The sequence below is a fragment of the Antechinus flavipes genome, chromosome 4 (assembly GCF_016432865.1).
Source record: "Antechinus flavipes isolate AdamAnt ecotype Samford, QLD, Australia chromosome 4, AdamAnt_v2, whole genome shotgun sequence".
In the NCBI taxonomy this organism is placed as follows: domain Eukaryota; kingdom Metazoa; phylum Chordata; class Mammalia; order Dasyuromorphia; family Dasyuridae; genus Antechinus; species Antechinus flavipes.
Window position 1 is genome coordinate 73899082 of NC_067401.1, and position 24055 is coordinate 73923136.

At 39.3% G+C, this 24055-nt stretch overlaps 1 protein-coding gene and 1 long non-coding RNA gene across 5 annotated transcripts in view; one reads left to right on the plus strand and one right to left on the minus strand.

The window, feature by feature from the left end:
* The window catches only part of BCAR3 (BCAR3 adaptor protein, NSP family member), a 165860-nt gene that overhangs the window by 130872 nt on the left and 10933 nt on the right, over positions 1-24055 (plus strand). For 2 of the 3 annotated variants that reach the window (XM_051993319.1, XM_051993320.1), the window contains 3 exons: positions 3930-4372; positions 9364-9467; positions 11702-12354. In XM_051993319.1, coding sequence (XP_051849279.1) covers positions 3930-4372; positions 9364-9467; positions 11702-12354 — 1200 coding nt within the window. Of the gene's footprint in view, positions 1-3929; positions 4373-8185; positions 8315-9363; positions 9468-11701; positions 12355-24055 lie in introns of those variants that run through there. The other variant, XM_051993321.1, reaches the window with a different exon arrangement.
* Positions 527-8111, minus strand: LOC127559494 (uncharacterized). Of its 2 annotated transcripts, none has more exons than XR_007953148.1 (2): positions 8025-8111; positions 527-1511 (listed from the first exon to the last, which is right to left on the minus strand). It is a non-coding gene; the product is annotated as an uncharacterized LOC127559494 (long non-coding RNA). The 2 variants fall into 2 exon arrangements; XR_007953149.1 differs by lacking the exon at positions 8025-8111 and adding an exon at positions 2791-3885.

Below are 24055 nucleotides of genomic sequence, written 5' to 3' on the forward strand. Positions count from 1 at the left end.
ATTGCAAAGAATTACTCAAAGGGAAAAAAATAGGTTTTTCATAAATACAACTGTATTTAAGTAGCTTAGAGGAAGATGACAAAATCAAATTATTGATAAAATAGAAGGAAATTAAGGTAGCAGAAATAATAAACCTGGGAAAAAAGTCAAAGATAATTAAAGAATCGCTGGAGTTTCTGAAAACTGTGGTTTTAAATTTTAAAATCCTGGACATTATATTTCAAGAAGTCATAAGTGAAAACTGCCCAGATTTATTGAAATCAGAGGAAGATAAAAAGATCTACCTATTACCTTCTAAAAGAAAGAAAAGAAAAATCTTTAGAATGTCACTGCTAAAGTCCAGAGCTCACAAGTCAGAGGAAAAACAATACCTTCATAGAAGTAATACAATTACCAGGGAATCAGTTAGGATGACACAAATGAGAGAAGATCTTGAAATTTAAATTCAGAAAGCAAAAGATCGAAGCTTACAACCAAGAACATCACCTTCAAAAACCCTATAGAAAAGAATACGAACTTGACCGGCTTTAAAAAAAATTATTTCATTTTATTTAGATTACATATGGTGGTTTTTATTTATTTGTTTTTTACATATTTCCATATGAGTCATGTTGGGAGAGAAAAATCAGAACAAAGGGGAAAAATCATGAGGAAACAAAAAAACAGAAGAAAAAAAAAAAGACGAAAATAATCTTCTTAGATCTCCATAATTCTCTCTCTGGATAAAGATGGATTTTCCACCTAAAATTTATTGGAATTGCCTTGAATCTCTGAAATTCTATCATACTTGATCACCACACAATCTTGCCATTGCTGTGGACAATGTTCTCCTAGGTCTTCTTCACTCAGCATCAGTCTGTGTAAATTCTTCGAGGCTTTTCTAAAATCAGCCTCCTCATCATTTCTTATAAAATAATAATATTCTATTATTTTCATATACCATAACTTAATTTAGTCATTCTCTAATTGATGGACATCCACTTAATTTCCAGTTCTCTGCCAAGTTTTAACAATCAAGTTACAGTTTAATTCAGATTTATTTGAATTAGGAAATGAGTGAATGCCATCAATTGGGTAATATACAGAAACAAAGAGAAATCGGGTGGAAGGAAAGGCATCAGATGAACGTACTCTTGTTTAAAATGGATGGGGAGGGTTGAACACACACACATACTTACACATACATAAAGCTTAATGTGGAAATAAATCAAACTTTCTAAATCACTAATGATAAGAGGAATTAAATCAAAACAACCCCAAGATTTAGCCCCATACTGCAAAGTGGCAAAGATAACAAGAGATGGGAATTGTTAATGTTGGAAGGGCTGTGGGAAAACAGGATATTAGGGCAGTGCTGGTGGAATTTGTGATTCAACAAAACCATTCTAGAAAGCAACCTGGAATTATGCAAATAAAATGACTAAAATGTCCATACCCTTTGACTCAGAAATATAAGCTTGCTAGGAAATGGTGAGGAGCAGGCAGGTGGTGCAGTAGATAGAGATCCAGACCTGGAATCAAAAAGAACTGAGTTCAGATCTAGCCTCAGACATTTCCTAGTTGTGTGACCGTGTCAAGTCATTTAATCCTGTCTGCTTCAGTTTCCTCATCTGTAAAATGAACTGCAGAAAGAAATGGCAAACCATTCCATACCTTTGCCAAGAAAACCCCAAATGGGGTCACAAAGAGTCAGACATGACTGAAAAATGATTGAATAATAACAGTAATACAAATTATGGTATGTGAATGTAATGGAATATTATTGTCTTGTAAGAAATGAAAATTGCAGAGAATCATGAAAAGATCTATATGAATTGATGCAGAATGAAATAAACGGGAGTCAAGAAAACAATGTACATAATGATTACAATGTACAAAGTAACAACAATAATGTAATTAGAATAAATAAATCAAAAGTGAATATAAGAAAATTATAAAGAAAAAGCGTGGCTCAAAAGAAAAGATATGAGAAGACTCTCTTACCCCAGGCCTTTGAAGAGGTGGAAAGCCCACAGATGTTGTACGTTGCACGTATTTTCAGACTTTATGTATTGATCAATTATACTATTTTTATTTTTTTTAAAAAGATATTATTTGTTATATGTAAGGATACTAGGGGAATGTTGCTAAAAGACACCAGTAAAAATTCATGTTAAGGGGCATCTAGGTGGTCCAGTGGATAGAGCACCAGCCCTGAAGTCGGGAGGACCTGAGTTTAAATTTGGCCTTAGACACTTAACACTTGCTAGCTGTGTGAACTTGGGCAAGTCACTTAACCCCAACTGCCTCAGCCAAAAAAAAATTCATGTTAAAAATACAATCAAAATCAACACAAAAATAAGCAGGGAATAGAGTGGGGGTGAGGATGGAGATAAAAAAGAAAGAATAATAATATTGGAAAGGGAATAGTCCCTGGAAAACAATTTCCTCATCTTGAAAGGAATGGGGTGAAATAAACAAAAAACTAAAATCTAAGAAATGCCCATCAACTGGGAAATGTCTGAATAAATTGTGATATATGAATGCCATGAAAAATGAATGCAGAAAATCCTGGGTAATATTAACTATTACAGAGTGAAATAATAAGACCAGACAACAATATTGTAAAGAAAAACAACTTTGAAGGACTTAAGAACTCTGATCAGGGAAATGATCAACTATAGTTTCAGAAAACCTATTATGACAAATATTACTGAGAAGCAAAAGACTTGAGGTGCAGGAGGTAGCTTATATTTATGATCATGGTTATGAAATATATATTTGAACGTGGATTCAGTTTGCTTGACTCACCTTATATGTAACATGAAGGTTTTTTTTTTCCTTTTTTGTCTCATCTGTGAATAGAAGGCGGGATTATAGAATAGAAGAAGAGGTTAGCAACATAGATATCCCCTAGGCAGCCATTGTAATATGTTAAAAACATATAGAAGAAAAAAGAAGGCAATTCAAGAAGGAAGCACAGACAGAACAACTTTGAAAGTAATATGTAGAATTTATATTACATTAGGTAGTTTTTAATTATAGTTTTTCCTCCCCAAAAGCAAGCAGTTTGAAATGATTTCATAGTTTGATATATAGTCTACTTTTTATGTTCTACTGAGCATTTGGAAATGCCTTTTTTGGGGGAGTGATCAGAATAAAAAAAGTAAAATTACTTTTAAAATATTATGATCTAATGATGGACAGAATCAGCTACACCCAGAGAAGGAACACTGGGAAATGAGTGTGAACTATTCACATTTTTGTTTTTATTCTCAGGTTATTTTTACCTTCTAAATTCAATTCTTCCTGTGCAACAAGAGAACTGTTTGGTTCTGCACATATATATTGTATCTAGGATATACTGTAACATATTTAACATGTATTAGACTGCCTGCCATCTAGGGGAGGGGATGGAGGGAGAGAAGGGAAAAGTCAGAATAGAAGTGAATGCAAGGGATAATGTTGTAAAAAATTACCCATGCATATGTGCTGTCAATAAAAAGTTATTAAAATATTATGATCTATATGGTAATTTCTCTTTTACCTAGATTATTTGTTTAGGAAAATATCCCTATTCCATGACCATGGTGGATAAAACTAGATTTGCATTCACTAGACAGTGGAAAGTCAAGACAGCTCAGGGAGCAAAAAAAGACAAAGAAGTAGACAATTTTGCTGATGATACATGTAAAATATATAAATCTTGATGGGAAAAGTTATCAGAGACTATTTCTTCCTCATTCTGTTCCCAAAAGTTTATTTGCCTAATATGAAATGAATTTCATATTCTTGTAGTCTGCCATTTTGAAAAAAATTGGAGAGCACAAAAGGAAATTTTTAGCATCACCAGCAGTTGTGTCTGAAGAAAGGTGGGTAATTAATGATAATAATATGGTGTGGAAGATTGACTCTCCCGTTTCTCTCTCCCATGTGGTTTTGTTCCAAAGGTATCAGAGAGTCTTGTGCAGCGAGATGGAGACTTCTTGGTACGGGATTCTCTCTCTAGCCCTGGAAACTTTGTCCTGACCTGTCAGTGGAAGAATACAGCCCAACATTTCAAGATCAGCAAGACAGTTCTCCGTCTCAATGAAGCTTATTGCCGTATCCAGTATCAGTTTGACCAGGAAAGTTTTGACACCATCCCAGGTTTAGTCAGATGCTACGTGGGGAATCGTCGGCCAATATCCCAGCAGAGTGGGGCTATTATTTTCCAGCCCATCAACAGGACTGTACCACTGAGATGTCTGGAGGAGAGGTATGGTACTTCTCCCACCCGGTCAAGGGAATACAGCCTCTCAGAGGGAAAAATGGAAACCACAAAAAGACTGAGCCTCAATATGTGCAATGTGCCATCTCGAGAACAGAGTTTGGCCAGAGGAAATCTTCTAAGGTAAGTTCATTCCAATCAAGCCTAGAGAGATAAAGAGCCTAAGCTGCTGTGTTGGGAAGTGAGCAACATGTGAAAGCGTATAAGATGTTCAACTAAATTTAATTCAAAAAAACCACATAAAATATTTGTTGTAGGCTAGACCTTGGGCTTGGCCCTGGGGAGATAGCCCCAAGACCCAAAAAGCCCCCACCTTGAGGAGCTAGGATTCTCCTGGACAGATACAACACACACACAGATCATGGGCTTAGCAGGGATCCCAGAAACTTTCATTTTATACCGCTTCATTTTAAAAATGTGTAAATTGAAATCAAGGACAATGGATTTGACCAAAATCATCCAGATAATCCATGACCAGGATGATTTCAACACAGGTTCTTTGTCTCTAGAGCCCTTACTTTTCCCACTATACTATTAGAGATAAGTGAAAACAATACATATTCTAAATAATACAGGATAATTTAGAGAGGGGGAGAGCATTCAGAAATGGAAACGGGTGACTGAGCCAAGGCCCAGGTAGGAGTCATCATCAGAAACTTCCAGATGAAGATACTCTGGCTTAGGCCTCTCAAGGATTGGTGCAACATAAGTAAAATAGAGAGATAGAAAAGTATAAAAAAAATGTTCAGGGAGTGATAAATAAAAGAATATGACTTGGGCATAGAATTCCATTAGGAATCTAGAGTGGTAAGTTGGGTAAGAATATGAAAGGTCTTAAATTCTAGGCGGTAGCCACTGGAGAGCTATTAAAAGTTTCTGACATGTGACAGATTAAGGTGATATTTTAGGATTATTAATCTGCTGGGAGGAAGGGAGGTAGTAGAGTGTTTGGTGAGTCAGTCTTGGACCCACAAACACCTCAGTTCCATAGTGGAGTAAATGATGAATGAGCCTTGAACCAAGGAAGTCCAGGGTTCCATTGAAGAATGAATGGTGAGCCAAGCTTGGACCAGGAAGCCCTAGGTTCAAGTCCCATCTCTTACAGACACCAGCTGTGAGAAGCTGGGCCAGTCATTTAACTTCCCATTGCTTGGGGCAGCTCTCTACAAGGCACAGAGAAGATGCCAGTCTGCATTTCTTAGGAGGAGTTTTCTTATCCAGGAATTTCTTGTACCAGTCCTTATCCCAGTCTTAATCTTCTGGCAGCTAACTGGTTTAGTGAATCCTGGCTGAGCTCAAATCCAGCCCCAGACACTTATTAGCTATGTGACCGTGGGCAAGTCATTTAATTCTGTTTGCCTCAGTTTCCTCATCTGTAAAAGGAGCTGGAAAAAGAATTGGCCGACTACTCCAGTATCTTTGCTAAGAAAAGCCCATTTGGTGTCATGCAATTGAAAAATGACTGGCAGTATGTAGAATAATGAGGAAAGAGCCTGTAGACACACCAGTTTCTCCTATATATATCCCATTGATTTTGCTCAATCTCAGAATATGCCTTCTGCTTTCCTACCTTTGTTCCTACATTTCCTACCATTTCCACCTCCTGGAATGTCCAGCCCAATCCTGCCTGAGCAGCCAAATCCTACTTAGCCTTTAAAAGCCAGACCAAACCTCATCTTATGTAAAGCCTTTCTTAGATATTTTCTGGCTAAAGGATTGTCTCCTAGTCTCTGATGAAATAAGGTTTGTGGGAATGGAAAGAAATGTGCGAGAGTATTAGGAAAGTGAGACTTGGTGACAATCTGGATATAAAGGAGAAGTCAGATGGCTGAGGGACATGATGCTATCACTAATAATCACTAAGAGAAGTGAATAGTTATTTTTCAGGGTTATTGAATTAAAGGAAATGGTAGAACACCCAAATGGAAATAATCACTAGACTGTTGGAAATTTGGGTTTTGAGTCCAGAGAGGAGTAATTAGGGCAGTAGTGTAGGAAAGAATACATCTCTAAGGAAAAATGCCTGGGGGCTAAAAATTAAACTTTAGGAACTTTCAGATGGGGACAAGACTTGACAGCATAATAGTTTTTGAGCTTGGAAGACCAGTATGGTCATCTAGTTCATCCCATTCATTGTGCAAATAAGAAAACTGAATAAAATTGTTTGTCCCAAGGCCACACAAGAAATGGGCAGAGCTGAGATTCAGACCTAGATTTTATTATTCCAGAGGCAATACCCTTTTTACTGTGCCATGCTGTCTCTTAAAAGAGAAAAGATGAGTTTAGAGGAGTAGGAGAAAAAGAAAAGGAAATGCATCAAATTCATCTTCTTCACCCCATAGTCAAGGATTGGTTGGTATAGTTATATTATCTTCTAGTTGGAGACCACTGGCCTTTCTGTAAATTAAAGAAATCTTTAATTTATCATCTGCTCTCTCTTCAGTTAGGGAAAAGTTAGGTCTAAAGAGATTAATTGGGTTTTCCAAAATTTCATTACTTTTCAATTAAAAAATAATCCTAGTTCCATGCTCCCCAGTTTAATTTTCTTTATTTCAACTCATTTCAAACGACTCTCTTTAAGTTTAGAAAAAACTTTATCAAAGCTGAAAAGTAGATGCCAAGAGACTGGACTTGAATAGCTAAATATAAGCATCAGGGAATAGTATAGATAGCTAATAGTTTGAGACTTAGTTAGGCACATTAAGGATAAGCGTGAGTTTTTGTAATTAGTGTAAGGAAACTAGAACTGATGGTGGGAAATTACTTTCTGTATAGTAATGATTAAAAATTCCTGTTATGGAAAATTTGCTGGGCAGAGACCAAGAAGAACCAAGAAATCAGCATGTAGGAGTTGCAGTGGACATTGGTGGGGTCTTTGAGGCTCACCCATAACTGCTCAAGAGTCCTCTCCACAATTGCAGTCTAAGAGTAGCTGTCCAGATTTTGCTTAAAAATATCTAGGGAGGGAGAACCTGCTATTTCCTCAGCCCAGTCCCCATTACAATAATTCTAACTGTGAAGTTTATATTAATCCGAATCTTCCTTTTTGTAATATCCACCCATTACTTCTCATTCTGCCTCCTGGGATCAAGTAAAATAAATATAAATTTTTACATGATAATTCTTCAGATATTTGAATGTAGTTCCCTTTTGTCATCTCTACACCTTCAGTCATTTTTCCTCCAAGTGAAACATTTCCAGTTTTTTCAACTGATCCTTACATGAGTGGATGTAGGAGCATTTGATCTCCTTTGGATTACCTCTAGATTACAGTATCCCTCTTAATTAATGATGTCCAGAACTAGCATAGCACAGCAGGACTTTCACTTCCCTTACCTTGGTCAATGTACTTTTCAACACAGACAACTTTTTTGATTGCATTATTACATTGTGGACTATTATCAAGCTTGAAATCCACTAAGATACCTAGATTTTTTTTTCAAACAATACATATTTTAAGCCATTTCTTTCCCTGGGTTCTAATCCTGACTCTACTATGTATAGTCTGTGGGCCAAATCATGAACACTCTCCAGAGCTCAGTTTTTTTAAACAGCAGGTATGGGTACTGCTCTATAAGATCCCTTTTCATTCTAAATTCTGTGATCTTAGGAATTAGGATCTGGAGATATAAAAAGGTGTGTGTGTGTTGGTATGCTTGCCTCTGTGTATGCATACTGGGGAATACTGTGGTGGGAATGAAAAATAAAAGGGCTTAGGGCTCGGAAATGGTTAAAGTTCTCCAGGTGGCCGCATCTTGCCCCATGCACTACTTACCTGGGAGTAAACCGTGAACTCCAGCTGGAGACTTCCTCCACTCCATCTTCCCTGGCAGACGGCGGCATGTGACAGCGTCCAGAGCCAATGACCGGCATTTATGATGCTGTCAGGTTACATTCCAGACCCTGTTCCGGGATGGGACAGGATGGCCGGCCTCAGCTGTCTTGCCTGCAGTGATTGCTTGCTCCGGAGTTAGAGTATCACTTTACTGAAACTATTTCCCCTTCTCTGCCCCCGCTTATCATGGAGGGTTTGCTGGTTTCGAGGAATGCCTCTGTTGTTGAAAGGTTGGGGATTTTTTTTTTTCCTTTGAGGCTTATAAAGGTAGGAAAAAAAAAAAAAAAGAATTTCCCTCCTCCTTTCTGAGGACTCCAGGGCCACCCTTCAGGAATGTGCAGAGCTGGTGGCATTCAATTGCAACTTGGCTGGGAGTAGCTTTGTAAAATGTAGCTTTGCAGTCAGTCCTTCGTTTAATTTAGAGGGATTGTTCCTGGTTCGTGGAAAAGAAGCCCTAATTAAGTCCTTCGGCGGACCTTGCACTGCCTATCAATTAATGTGCTGGGGACTCTGAGTGACTCTGGAGGAGGAGGACTTGGATTCAAACCTTGTCTTTCTGGGGTTTACTTGGCGTGACTTTAGGCAAGTCACTTAACCTAAATTTCTTCTTTTTGAGAGAGAGCCTTTTTAGTCCCTTCCAATTCATAGTCTCTAAGATCCAGTACTGATCCTTGGAAAAAAATCTCCCCCATGCTCTCACTAATCAATCCTTGTCAGTGAGGGTGAGCAAACCAAAAAGGTTTCTTCCGTGACTTTTATTGCCGCCTCTGGGATACTGAGATTTGCACTGAAAAGGATATGACCCAGGAACAGCTTTGAAACTTGTAACTCAGCGGTAGCGGCTGTTGACACAGGGAAACTGCTGTGAAAATTGCATGTTAGTTAAAACGAGTCATTTGCCCCAAGTCTGCAAGTAATTTTAGACTTTGTTGAAATGGTACATAGTAGTTAGCTTGAATTTTCCTGGGAGTATCCTGAAACTTCCCCCTCCTTCCCTTACCCTCAACCCCATTCAACAGGATGGGACAGGTTGGATGAGCACGTACACTAGGATTTAAATCAAGCTGCCCTGGCTTCCCTGGGGTTGAGGGACTAAAAAGGGCACAAGTAACAACGGAGTTGTCATTCTTTTAATTGTTTTCTCCTTTAGATCAGCAGATTTCACACTGCTAACCATAGTGCTGTTCTTACTGCTGATTTAAAAAAAAAATATGATGCTGCTTGATTTTTTTTTTTTCTTCTGTGACATATTTCTACCTTCCTTTGTGTCTCTCTTCAGAAATAAAGAAAAAAGTGGGAGCCAGCCTGCATGCCTGGATCACATGCAGGATAAAAGGTCCTTATCCCTCAAGGCCCACCAGTCAGAAAGTTACCTGCCAATTGGTACGTCCTCAGGAATTCAGACTCCAAGGGAACCGCTCCCATTTTCACTCCCTTTCTTTTGCTGGCACAACGGAAGTGGTAATAAAAATGGGAAAGGAAGGAATTAGCGTTTATATAGCCGGCCTCTGTGCTAGAGTGGTGTTTACAGTGCTATTTTTATCCCCATTTTACAGATCAGGAAACTAAGGTGAACGGGGTGAATGACTTATTAAGTCATAGTGAATATCTGAGGTTGGATTTGAATTCAATTCTTCCTGACTCCAGAGCCAACACTCTGTCAGCCGCCAGCTGCCTCTAAATAATTCACACTTAAATATTAGTGTTTCAGTTCAGTTGAATGTGTTTAAGTATTTAGTACATGCAAGGCAATATTCTTAAAGGTGAATGACAAATCTTTACAGTTTCCCCAAAGTAGGTAGAAGAGTTATTATATAGCCCTCTTTTATAGCTATGGAAACTGAGATTGAAGCGAATTGTTCACAATCACACAGCTATTAAGAGAAAATGGAATTTGAACTTAGATGATCAGTTTTCTTGTCTGCTTTTTCCACGCTACAACGCTGTGTCTGTGCAGCAGAAGGACGAGCACTTTTAGCTTGAATTAGCTGATTCGGACAGATGCTTAATGTTCCTTATTTGTAAATTTCTCAGCATCTCCCCTTTACCCCGCCATCAGTTTGTATTTTTATGCTTGTCCATTCTTAGGAAGCTAAGCCCGGGAAGTGTTGAAAGGGCATCTGTGAGGATGTTTCTGCTCTGTCTTGAGCCATTTCTACCCGAGCTTCATGACATCCTCTAACAGCGGGTCGTTTTTGGAAGCACAGGCCCAGCGTAGTGTGTGGATAGCTCCACCTGGAATCTCTGACACTGCCCCTCGATTTGAATCCTGCCTCAAACACTTAACTAGCCCAGCCGCTGATTCTCAGTGTGCTAACCCACAAAATGGGGCTGAAGAGATCTGTTGTGAGGCTCTAGTGGAATAATTAATAGGTGTAAAGTGCTTTGAAGACCTTAAAGTGGAAGGTGAGGGTGGACTGCTGTTAATATTCTCCCAGTGTTTGGTGACATAGGAGTAGGAGGAAGTGGTATGAGGAAATGATGCACTAATGAATCGGGAGAAAATGCCGTAGGCAGCTAAGGCTTTAATGGATTTAGCATTGGAAAGATCTGATTTTGAAACCTGCCTTAGATGTGTGATCTTGGACAAATCATGCTACCTCTTTCAGCCTCAGTTTCCCAAATTAGGGGTAATAATAGCATCGACTTCAAAGGGTTGTTAAGAGAATCAAATGAGAGGATGTTTTATGTGTTTTTGCCAACCTTAAAGCACTACGTAATATTAGCTTCTATGAGAGAGCAGATGAAAATATTTGGGCTTCACCTTTTTTTTTTTTTTTTTTGGCTGAGGCAATTGGGGTTAAGTGACTTGCCTAGGGTCACACAGCTGGGAAGTGTTAAGTATCTGATCTGATTTGAATCTAACTGCCCCAGGGCTTCACCTTTTCATTGAGCTAAGCTTGGGAAGAACCAAACAAAGGTCTCTTTCCCAAACTGAATCCTGTATAGCCTGTTGCTGCTTTTCAGCCTCCCTTCTCCATGGCCCTCCTTATGGATGGTGACTGAGAGCCCCTCTTGCTGAGTGCCTACAAGCTTCTTTTTCTTATGAAAGATCAGCTTCCATTCGTATATTCCACGTTGAATGGAATAATCCAGACTTAACTACATTAATCTTATGTGAGTGGGAACACAGGGCATTGTTAAGAGGATTCCCAATAACATTATTAGATAGCAGACAATAGGTATTAACATTGGGGGATGACTCCCAGAAATAGGATATTTTAAGTTAGCTGGCTTAGTCATTGAAATTCTGCTTTTCCTACTGGGGATGAGATCTACGAAACAGGGACTCTGGAAGGGAACCTGGAGATGTAAATGAAACACAATCTTGGAATGATGATAGTTTAGGAAAGAATCTTAGAAATTAAGCCTAACTCTCATTTTACAAATGAGAAAATTGAAGCACTGAGGTGATATTATTTGCCCAGTCACACAGTCAGTAAGAATCTGTGGGGAGAACTTGAATTCTGATCTTTTAAACTCCTAGATCTAGTCTTAGCTGTCAGTGTTTTTCATGCTGAGTTTAATAAAAAGGAGGGAGGCTGTTTTTATTTTTGTTTGTTTGTTTTGTTTTTCCTACAACTGGGCTTTTTTTGACCCTCCTTTTTTAATTCTAGGTTCTAAGCTGCCGCTCCAGTCCTCTGGAGTAGACACAAGCCCCTGTCCAAATTCCCCGGTGTTCAGGACAGGCAGTGAGCCGACACTCAGCCCCACGGTGGTGCGGAGGGTTTCCTTGGAAGCCCAGGTCCCCGGGGAAGCCCTGCGAGGATCGGACAGCCAGCTGTACCCCAAACCTCCACCTAAGCCCAGTAAAGTGCCTTTCCTCAAGCCACCTCCGTCCCCTTCCACTTGGCACAACTTTGAGGCAAACTATTGTGAACTTAACCCTGCCTTTCCCCCTGGCTTCTGTGGGACAAAGCAGGCTCTGTGTCCCCAGAGCGGCTGTGGGGAGCCCCCAATGCCCAGGGAGAACGGGGCCCTCTCGTTCCGAAACTCTGGCACCAACTATCTGATCCTGGACGACGACGCTCCAAGGCCTTCTCGGGCCCCCTTGGCTGCCCAGATGGAGAAGGGACAGGAAGGCGGCGGGGTGTTTGTGACACCCTTTCTGGAAACGGTCTCTTCCTTCAGACCCAATGACTTTGAATCCAAACTCCTTCCTCCTGAAAACAAGCCTCTGGAAACATCAATGTTGAAACGAGCCAAGGAGTTGTTCACCAATAATGATCCCAAGGTTATCGCCAAGCACATGCTGAAGATGGACTGCAAGGTAAATACTTAGGTCTGTTAAAACAGCACAAAAATTAATGATCTTTCCATGTTTTCACTTAATTGCACTTTTCTTTCTGAGTAATTTGCTTATGGGAAACTTCTAAAATGTCTAAAGATGCTGTTCCTCAAAGGGGGAGAGGTCAGAAGTCTTTCTCTCTTGGAAAGAAGCTTGTGGACTTCCTCCTGGACAGTCCGAAACATCATGAAAAAAAAAAAAAGCACAAAAAATAATGATCTTTCCATATTTTCACTTAACTGTACTTTTCTGAGTGATTTGCTTATGAGAAACTTCTGAAATGGCTAAAGATGCTGTTCCTCAAAGGGGAGAGAGGTCAGAAGTCTTTTTCTCACTTGGAAAGAAGCTTGTGGACTTCCTCCTGGACCAGTCCAAAACATCATGAAAAAAAAAAGCACAAAAAATAACGATCTTTCCATATTTTCACTTAACCGTACTTTTCTGAGTGATTTGCTTATGAGAAACTTCTGAAATGGCTAAAGATGCTGTGTCTCAAATGGGTAAGAGGTCAGAAGTCTTTCTTTCTTGGAAAGAAGCTTGTGGACTTGCCCCAGGTTGTTACAAAAGCCCAGGGATGAAACTGGCCAACTATATATCTCACACCCTCTAGTGGTATTAGGAAATTAACACCAGAGGTCTCCTTTCCTGGATGGTAGTTATTTTTACAGATTTTTAGAGAAAGTCACCACAGTGATCATCTAGCTCAGGAAGCTTTAACTTTTGCTGTGTCACAGGACCCTTGGGCATTCTGATGGAATCTACAGATTCCTTCTCAGAATAATATTTTAAAATGTATAAAACACATCAAATTACCAAAAAACCTAATTCTTGCCCTATGTATCTCAAGAGCACTTTTTTATTAATGCTTCTCTCAAGAATTTTCTATGCAGTATTTTATTTTATAGTCACCCATGTACATGTGCTATCACTCCATCAGACTGAAAGTTCCCTGAAAGCAAGAGCTGTGTCTTGTTTAAACTTTTTATCTCACTCCTCATTAGTACTGGGCCTTGTATGCAGCCCATCATGTTAGGAATTGAATTGAATCATTCTCAAAGACCATTAATGGAAAGTTCGTGTCTTAATCCAGCCTGAGCCCAGCCTTGCCATCAGCAGTGACTTCTAGATAAAGAAAGTGGTAACCGAATAGCTATGCAGGCCATTTAAAAACTAGACCTATTTGTGGCCCAGTGGAGACAATTAGTTTCAAATGTCACACTGTTAAACATTTGTAAAAGTCAGCTTTCCTTTTCTGGGACTGTAAATCATTGCCACCATGGAGATCAGCATCCATGGCAGTTTCTGTCATGGGGCAGGGTAAGGGGATAGTCACCAAGTCAGGATCACTAGGCAACATGAGAAACAAAGGATGAAAAAACCCCAAGGTCCTTACTCTAAGACCAAAATTTCTATCAGTGCTTGATTTTATCTTTATTGTTATTTTTGTTTTGCTTTGGTGGTTGCTTTTTTATTGGTACCTACTTTAGCAACAAAATATGGTACTTAGATTTCAAACAAGGATGTTGGTTTGGGAACAGAATGGAATTCCTAGCATGGGACCCACTGTCTCCAGTTTGGGGGCTTCTAGTTTTTTGAGTTTATATTTTGTTTTTTAATTGCTCAAGTCTGTGAGATTGCCCGTATCACTAGCAAATAAAAGATGCTTACTCTGTGTGGTCAGAAGGGGGAACTGTGGGAAGTATTAAATAATAATAGTAACTGACATAATATAGCACATTCGAGTTTGCAGAGCACAAGTCCACACTAATCCTTTAAAGCAGCATTTAGAGATATTATCCTCAATTTTCAGATGAGACTCAGACTTTAATGATTTACTCATGGTCACACAGCTACCAAGATCCAGGAGCAAAATTTGAATTTGTGTCTTTTGACTCCTCAGTCAACCTACAAACTTACAACTAGAGATTTCCCTCCATAGACTTAGATTAACATTGGTGGTTGTTACTGGTGGTCAATTTGGGCATTTGCCCAAATCACTTGAATGTGAGTAAATTTGGGATTATGCTATTGGGAGGCTAAATGGGATTCACCACCAGTTAAGGGAAATTTGTCAATTTTAAAGCACTATATAAATGTCTATTATTGTTACTGTTTTTATCTTGAATTTTTCACACTGGATGATATCTCCTGTGTGAAGTATATCAACTTCAGGATCAAGTTTTCAGACATCTATGGTTTCTCATTTAGCTTAGAATCTCCCAGTATGAGCTATAGGAAAGGACAGTTCCTTCTTCAGGGGACCATCAGGGGCTATATTTCCTGTGAAATATAGCACCATTGCAATCTTATGTGACATGCTGAAGAGTCAGGCAAAGAGAGGAAAGACCGAAAACATCTTGCTTGACTTGCTATGAAATCATCTCACTGATGCTGCTGGAACTAAGTTATTTTTCATTTGTGACAATAAGCAAACCATTTCATTTTCTTTTTCTGGTACATTTAGTCCTTTTTGGCCATACCTCTTGGCAGCATCTTTTCTGCCAATTTTATATATGGAATACCAAGGGAAGAAGCATATCTAATTTGTGCATCACTTTCTGGGTGCCCGGCCAGCCAGATGGGAGGATGGTGAGGGTTACGGATGGGGTAGTGACCATGGTTACCGAGGTCTCTATTCCTAGCTGATGCAGAGCCAGACTTCATTTTGTCGTTCCTTCTTGGGGGATGTCACAGTAATCTGCGAGGCATGTGAATTCTGAGTCTTCCCATTTGTGGCTTTGCCATTTTAAGTTGCCAGGGAGCTCATTCATTCTCTAGACATGTACTGAGTTCAGGCACAGGGGTCCCTGCCTCTCTTCCCTGGCTGATCTACAGTGTGACCACAATTCACTATTAATTCCCCTGGCCCTTATGTTGGAAATTTCCTTTGAAATGAAAGGATTGCTTTTTCTTTCCATTCTCTCCTCTCAAAAAAAGGCAAGATTTTAGAAGGAGGAAGAATAGAAAGCAGCCCAAGTGGCAAGGTGAGCCCCAGGAGCATCTGGTCTCCACATGTTCTGTATGAGCAGCACACAGTGCCCCTCACAGACCTTGTCCTTTCCCTTCATTTTCTCAGAACAGTGCAAAAAGCAAAGAGGAAAATGCTCTATTCATTCTCATCATCTTATAGCCAGAAGAGACTCAGGGGTCAGCTAGTTCCAGCCTCCCCTTTTTCAGATGAAGAATCTATTCCAGAGGAGAGGTTACATGACTTGCCTATTCTTATACTGGTAATAAGTGGAGGAGGGGAGATTTTAATCTAAGACCTCTGAATCTGGACCCTAAGTTCTTACCTACTATGTCAGGATGCTTAAGAAGCTCTGCTACTTTTTGAGAGGTAAGGGCTTTACAAACAAAAGGCATAAATTACATTATTTGCACAGTGGGGACACATTGATGACCACTAAGTAGAGAGGATTAATGATAATGGTTAGAGAAGGGGGAAAAGCCTAATTCTCTGTCAGGTTATAATTAAACCTTCTCTGTAGCTTCTTTGATAAATGGCCATCTAGCCTTCATTTAAAGACCTCTTGTCAGGGGAAATCTACTATTTCCCAAGGCAAGCCAGGCCATTCCAGTGTTGGGTAGCTCTAATTGTCAGCAAATTTTTCCTTATAATAAGCCTAAAAATATATGCCTCTCTGAAACTTCTACCAATTAAAACTATTAGAGTGTTGTAAGATGCCTGGTCCTCCCTGCTAGACAGTAGCAGTGATTGGACCATTTATTCAGAAGTAAAATTAGATTTCCATCTTGAGTACTGCTTCCTAGAACTGGAGAAAGACCATTTGTGTACCTTAGGCAGACTTTGAAAATTAAACCTTCTTGATTTAATTAAATCCCTTAACATCATTATTGAGCACCTACTTTGTGCTGGTTACCAAAGACACAACAATGATAAACATGATCTTAGATTAATCATTAATTATGTTCTCTGGGCCTTGGATTTCTTATTCACAGAATAAGAAATTTAGATTAAGTTAAGGCAGTAAGGGGCAGGCATACACACACACAAATTAATTGTAAGGATGTTTTTAAATCCATAGGAAAAGTCATTGTCCAAGTTTCAGAGAGAGGGGTCACTTACGGCTGTAAAGGACTAGAAAAGGTTTCATGGAAGAAGCATCAGAACTAGTCCTTTAAAAAAAAAACTCATTAAAATACTTTAATGTTACTGAAAAGTAAATTGTGTCCACAGTATTCTGAACATACTAATTTTGTGATTTTTCAGAAAAGAAAATGAAGTTAGATTGTTCTCAATAAACCCATTCTTAGTCAAGGACCACACAGTCCTTTTCTTTCTTAAAGACTGTGGAATCCAATGAAAAATGCCTTATAGCTGAGAATTTACTTGATTTATTTGACCTGTGATCAAGTCTTAGAGCTTTTAAGGTAAGATTTGAACTCAGGTTTTCTTGTTTCCCTATTCTATCCATTGCATCATTTAACCACCTCTTAACTCTAGGTGATAAACTCCACATTCTGAATTCGCACTGGGGCCAAATCACAACCAACACAGACATGCTGGGGATGGCAGACACTTCATCTACAGTCAAATGAACTAACACATGCAAAGCACGAAAGTGCTGTATAAATGCTTTCATTGTTATTATCTTGTCCCTAAACTGCTTTTCCTGAAGGGTCACTGGCCAAGGTCAAAGAAAACAGAAGGTTTAGGAAAGAAATATTGAAACCAAACAATCTAAACTGTAACAAACATCCCAAGGCAATGGCTTTTCACTCCCACGTTATGAGCCTACTTTTAAAACAAAGGCCTAGTTTGAAAACTGCCTCAGTCCCATCTAGCTTTCACTTAAAAAGAGCTTTTGTCAGGGGAAACCTACCAGTGCCTTCCAGTTTTGGGTTGCCTCATTGAAATATCTCCTCCTTCTAGATAGCAGTGTGGGGAAGCCTGCACAGATCATCTCTAGTGGTAGGTCCTAGTGGAGATCTTCACTAGCAGGATTGATCCATCAACCATTTTTTCTTAGCTTTTGATGATCTAAATTCTTTTTTATACTCTATATAACTCACCCCTTATCTGCTCCATCCTTAAAACAAAATCCTCACTTGATCCCACCATTCCTGCTAGCTATTGTGACCAGAAGTAATCTTTGAAAATTAAGAATGTCAATGATTAATGGTGGGATAAAGGGGAATCTATTTCCCTTGGGGGAAATGGGGTATATTATAAAGGTACAAGAGTCTGGAGAGAGGGCAGAATTTGACTGGAGTGCAAAATTATCAACTAACCCATCAATGTGCTACCTCCATTTGTGCACCTACTGTGCAAAACCCTGGAGATACAAATCACAAAATAACAGCATCTATTCTCAAAAAGATCCTATTTTATTGAAGACTGTGATCTGCGAGTATATACAGAATACTGGGGGCCAGGGGTGAGAATCAGAAAAGGTTTCAAGCAGAATGCAGTTTGCAATCTGAATGATGAAAGAATGGATTTTGCAAGCTAGAGCTGAGGAGGGAAAAGATTACAAACATGGGAGACAGCTAGTGCCGAAGCATGGAGATGTGAGTACCATATGTAAGAAACAGGAAGGTCCATTTGGTTGGAGCATAGAGAGGAAAGTCATGTATAATAAATCTGGAAAATTATGTTGGGGCCAGGTGGAAAAGGACTTTAAAATTCAAACAGAATAATTTGTCTTTCATCCTAAAGGCAATAGGGGCCCACTGGAGTGGACTGAGTAAGGGAGCAACCTGGACTTAAGGAAAATCACTTAGGCAGCTCAGTGGAGAATGAACTGGAGTAAGGAAAGACTTGAGGCAAAGAGATTCAATTTGGAGACCACTGGAATAGTCCAAGAGAAGAGGTAGTAGGGGCTGAATTAAGATGGTAGGAGTGAGAGTGATATGAAAAATCTGAAAAGTTGGAAAAGTAGATTGAAGCCATGAAGGGTCTTGAGATTTCCAGTAACTGGCTGTTGATGAAGAGGTAGGCTGAGGAGCAGGAATTACTTTGGGGTTTTGAGCCTAGATGATTAGGGAAACGATGGGAAAGTTAAGAAAAAAGGCTTAAGTTTAAGAAGTGTGATGAAAAATTCTTTTCCAGATATTTTAAGTTTGAAATGTCAGATATCCATTCAGAAATGTCCAGCAGACAGCTGGAAATAGGAGATAGCTTTAGAAGTCATCTGTAAAGAAGCCTTGAGAGTCCTTAAGAACCCCAAGAATAGAGTTAAGAGGGTTTAGGGTGGAGCCTGGGGGTGGAAGTTATGTTAGATTCCTACTTAGGAATAGGAGAATGAGAAACCAGAAGTGAAAATGAAGGATCTGTCAGGAAAATTAGATATGGTAACATCACGGCAGCCAAGGGAAAGAAGGAGGATCGATGAGGCGGGGGTAGTAAGGGAGCAATAGTCAACAGTGTCAAATGTTTTATCTCTGTGTGTTAAAGTCTACTAGAGCCTTGGAGACTTCATTGTTATATATGACACTGACTTATCCCAAAATGAATATTTTTATGCCTACTGAAAATTTTCTGATTATTAAAAAGATGTACATTTATAAAAGGTGTCCCTCATCATTCTTCTAACTATTGTTCATGCCCAGGGCTTCTGTTTATCTTGCCTCCCGCCAGTCCCAACTCTTCACTACCTGCAATTTAATCTTGTCAAGATTTCTACATCTTGTTTTTTGTTTTGTGTGTGTGTGTGTGTGTGTGTGTGTGTGTGTGTGTGTGTGTGTGTGGTGTCCTCTCTTGGAGTTTTCTTGGAAAGATACTGGAGTGATTTGCCATTTTCTTCTCTAGATCATTTAATAGATGAGAAAAGCCAAAGAAAACAGGATTAAATCACTTGTCCAGGGTCACCCAACTAGTATTTGGCTTCCAGATTTTACAGAGAATACTCTTGGTTCCAGATTCTCTTCAGAGAATTCCCTAAAGGGAGAGAAAGGCAATGTGGTTGCCTGAATTTCCTCTCAGGGAGACGGGCGACATTGAATAATCAAGTCTCCACAAATGAAGTTTTTGAGATTGGCAACATAGACTTTTTAGCCTCTGGTTATGAACACATAAATGGATAGGCACATAAAAAATATAAACAAAACTGTCCAATTTAGGCTTTCAGTTGAAATTTCTCGTTCCCCTTGATCTCTCCTTAGTTTTTAACACTTGCTCCTCGATAATCTGTTCTTTCTAGTTTTTAGGGCTACCTCATACCTACTTGACCACCCACTCTGTCTTCTTGGCTGGATCCTCATCCAGATTACACCTTTTCAATAAGTGCCTCTTATACTTTTTGTTTCAGGCTTCCTTCTCTTCACCCTCTAGAATACTTTATGTGGTGAGCTCATCGGTTCTCATGGATTTAATTACCATCTCTATGTTGATGTTTCTGAAGTCTAGCCCTAATACGTCTGCTGATCTCCAAACTTATATCTCTAAATCCCCTTTCAAATATCTTGAACTGGAAGGCTAGGGGGAATTTTAAGCTCAAGATTTCCAAAATGGAACTCATTATCTTTCCCCCTAAGCCTTCCCCCCAACCTGCAAACTTCCCTGTTACTGTCAAGAGTACCAGCATCCTCTAGCTTTCAATCTAGATTTTATCCTTGACTTCTCATGGTATCTCACCCTTCCTTATCCAATTCTGTTGTCAAAGCCTATCGATTTCACCCTTGTATCATCTCAAATGCTCTCTTTCTCGTACTGCCAAGTGTCAAGCTTTCATCACTTGATGCTTGGAACTACTGCAATAGCCTGCTGGTGATTCTGCCTCAAGCTTCTCCCCTCTTGAATCTATCCTCCAGTCAGCCACCAAAGTGATTTTCCTAAAGAGAAGGTCTGACCATGTCCTCCTGTCCTCCATCCCATAAACTCTAGTGACTTTCTTTCACTTCCAGGATCAACTATAAAATCCTTTATTTGCATTCAAAGCCTTTCATAACTTAGCTTCTTCTCACTTTTCCAGTCTTCTTATCCCTTATTTCCTCTTGCATACTTGCTGATCCAGGAATACTAATATCTTGGCTGTTTTAAATACAAAACTGTATTTTTTAACTCCAGGCATTTTCTCTGGCTGTCTCCCAGTGCCTTCAGTGCTCTTGCTTCTCATCTTCACCTACTGCTTTCCCTGGCTTCCTTCAAACCCCAATTAAAATCCCACCATCTACAACAGAGCTTTTTAAACCTTTACCACTTGTGTCTCCTTTTTGCCTGAGAAATTCTTATGTGAATTCATCTTGAATTTGAGCCAAGGTGTTTCTGGCAGTATTTGTGCATGCACAATGCAAAGTGTACATGTGTGCTCAGAACCACAACAGAATCACAGTGATAGACATATGTGATACAACATGGGCAGACTTCCAGAAACATTTCATATTCATTTCACATTTGATTTTTGAATTAATTTTTGGTGACTGTATTCAGAAACCTTTTACTGTTGCCAATTTTTTCAGGACCCCCACATTCAGTTACATGACTGCAGATTTTAATTTAATGAGCTTCGATCCACAGGAAGCCTTTCTCAACCTTTCTTAATTCTAGAGCTTTTCCTGTTACTTCCTATATAGCTTGGATATCTTTGCTTGTTTCCCCACTGGATTATGAGGTCCTTGTGGGCTCTTAGTCTTCCTAGTACTTGTCTCAGTGCCTGGCATATAGTAGGTGCTTAATAAATCTTTATTAATTGTTAAGCATTTATGTAGTGTAGCCAGTGGTTCTCAAAGTATGGTCCAGAGAATCCTGGGGATCTCTGAAATCTTTTTAGAGGGTCTACAATTCAAAAATATTTTTATTTCCATTATGGTAAATGTCTATAAATATAATCCAGATAAACAAAAACGCTTTGGAGAGATCCTCAATAATTTTTAATAGGATAAAGGTACTGAAAACAAAAGTTTGAGAACCACTGTTCTAGACTGACCATAGTGGCAACCGACAACAAGTGAAACAATCTGTTCCTTTCAAGGAGTTTAAAAAGCTTAAGATCTTTTTTACTAGTTAAAAGAACCTTTTTAACTAGATAGATGGATTGCTAAAGATAGACAAATATACACACAATTTAAATATAGTTTAAATATATATGCCTATATACATGTATTGGTATGTACAATATATATTTTTTTTACAAATTATAAAGTGTTTTTTTAAAAAATTTTATTATTTTATTGTTTTAGTATTTGGGGAACTATGAAAATACTGAAATATAGTGATAGTCCTTGAGGAAAGGAAGACTGGTGGGAGATAGGCAGAACCTATGAAAAATTTTGCTCAATGCCCTATACATATATAGCCTTTCTGTTCCATAAGTATCCTTTTTCCCATTTCTTCAACAAAATGGAGGAAAACAAAACAAAAACAATTTTCCAGCTCAGAGGAGGGTGGGACTGTGTTGGGAGGTAATGGTAATGCCATTTGTTTGGAAAATGCCATTTAAGTATTATTTTTTTCCAGTGCTAACACCAGAAAGTATAATCAGTTTTTCAAAGGGAACAGCAGTGATTTCTCAAGTGCTTGAAATGTCTCTCAAAAGCACTTCGTAATTGGAGGGCTCTGTAGCCTCCTTGTTTCCTCTGCCTTGTTCTTTTGCCACTTCCCACTGTCAGATGGGTTGGATTTGAGGAACTTTAAGATTGCTGCCCTATGATCATCTATCACTTCTCTTCCCCCAGGGAGAAACCTCACTTCCCAGGCTTTGAATGACACCTCAGAGTTGACTGTTCTGTGGGATTTTGGGTTGCTTTTAACTTGCTTTATATGGTTAGGGTCTCACAAAAGTATTGACCTTTACTTTACATGTGGATTAATTGAAGAAATGGCATGAGGTCAGCCGAGATTGAGACCCAAGGTCACTCTTCATTTAGACCCTGACGCCCAACCATTTCCTGTTTTAATAAGATTGGTGATTTTCCCAGGCCCTGGCCCCAGAGCCACTGGAACCCTTTCAGTATCTCTAATTTTTAAAAAAACCACAAGTCACAGAAAGAACCTCCTCAGCTGTGTAATGTAGTCTGACCTCCTCACTTTACAGATAAGGAAACTGAGGGTCAGAAATGTTAACGATTAGCCCAAAGTCACACAGCTGGTGTAATTAGCAGAGCCTCAGATTCAATTCCAGGCCCTCCATTGTAATAGATGTTCAAAAGCTAAACTACAGAAACATGGTTCCTAATTAATGATGAGACCTGAATACAGCAGCCTCGAACAGGTTTTGGGGTTACTCCGTTCTTGGACTGAAGGCATCGGAATTAAAGTTTTATTTAGGTTTTTTTCATCTTTATGGCCTGGCACAGAGCAGGTGCTTATTTGAACTGAATTAGGTGGAAACTTTGGTGTTCTCGCTGTCCCTCATCCCTGCTTTCTCAGTCACCTGCCAGGTGCTGTTTAGTCACTGGGCAGAAACTTTGACATTTAGGAGGACGACAAGGGAGCATCAGGTATGTTACATAGGCTTTGACTCACAAGTCTGTGTTAGGTTCAAATCTCTCCCCGGACACTGTGTAAACAAAGGCAAACCACTTCCATATTTCTGAGCCTGAGCTTCCTTTTCTCTAAAATAGGTGTGACCCAATAGTATCCAGAAGGCACAAAGACAAAAAAAAGGGATATAAAGCATTTTGCAGACCTTAGAGTGTCCCTAAATGTCAGCTATATTTATTACTTTTCACTGAAAATATAGATTCTTTACTTGTGAATTCATTTTGCTTTGATTTACAAAAAAACCCCAAACATTACATTAAATATTAAAACATTCCAAGAGCTTTTTTATTCTGGCTACAATAGTTCATGATAACTAAAGGAAATCACAAAAAGGTATTGGGCAGATTTCAGTTTTCAAAACACATGGGGAAATCTGGGTTGCTGCCAGCAGCTCTGATGCAAATAGACTGTGACAGATGCCTAGGAAGGTACTTTTCTCCCATGGCCAAAGGTGTAAATTTGATCTACTGAACTGTGCCAGAATTCCTTCTCCCGTGTATATAACAGTTCCCAATGGAAAACGATGCTATGTTGACTGCTGTCATTTTAAGAATGTTTTCTCCTCGACAGTTGCCAATTAATCAACCAGCAAGCATTTATTAAATGCCAAGCACTGTGCTAGGTTATAATAGAGATACAAAGCTGTAAATAAAAAGTCCTCATCTTCAAGAAGCTTATATTCTTATGAGGAAATAAGTAATTTCAGAGTGGGATGGGGGAGGGATACTAAAAGCCAGGATGAATCAGGAAAGACCAAGTAAGCACTCTTGAGATGAGCTCTGAAGAAAGCTAGGAATTCTGCAAGATAGCGCTCAAGCAGACCTTGAAAACTGCTCTTATTTTGTAGATGGGGGATTGTGGTTATTCAGTCATGTCTGGTTCTTTATGACCCACTTTTGGGGTTTTCTTGGCGGAGAAACCAGAGTGGTTTGCCATTTCCCTTTTCCAGCCCATTCAAGAGATGAGGAAACTGAGGCAGGAAATTTGCCCAGACTGGATTGGAATCATGATGATGAGTCTTGCTGGTCTGCACCACCTAGTTGTCTCTGTATGGGGCATACACCCAAGAGTGGAAGGCCATGTGGATGAACTCATCATTTCTATGCTTGGACTTGCCACTGGATTCCCACGTGTTGGATTTCTCTGAGTCGCCCCCATGGCTCCTTTATTGAACCAGAAAAAGTCAGCGTTAAGAACAGAGGGCAAGCCCCCAGACATTATGTTCGATTCCTTCCACAG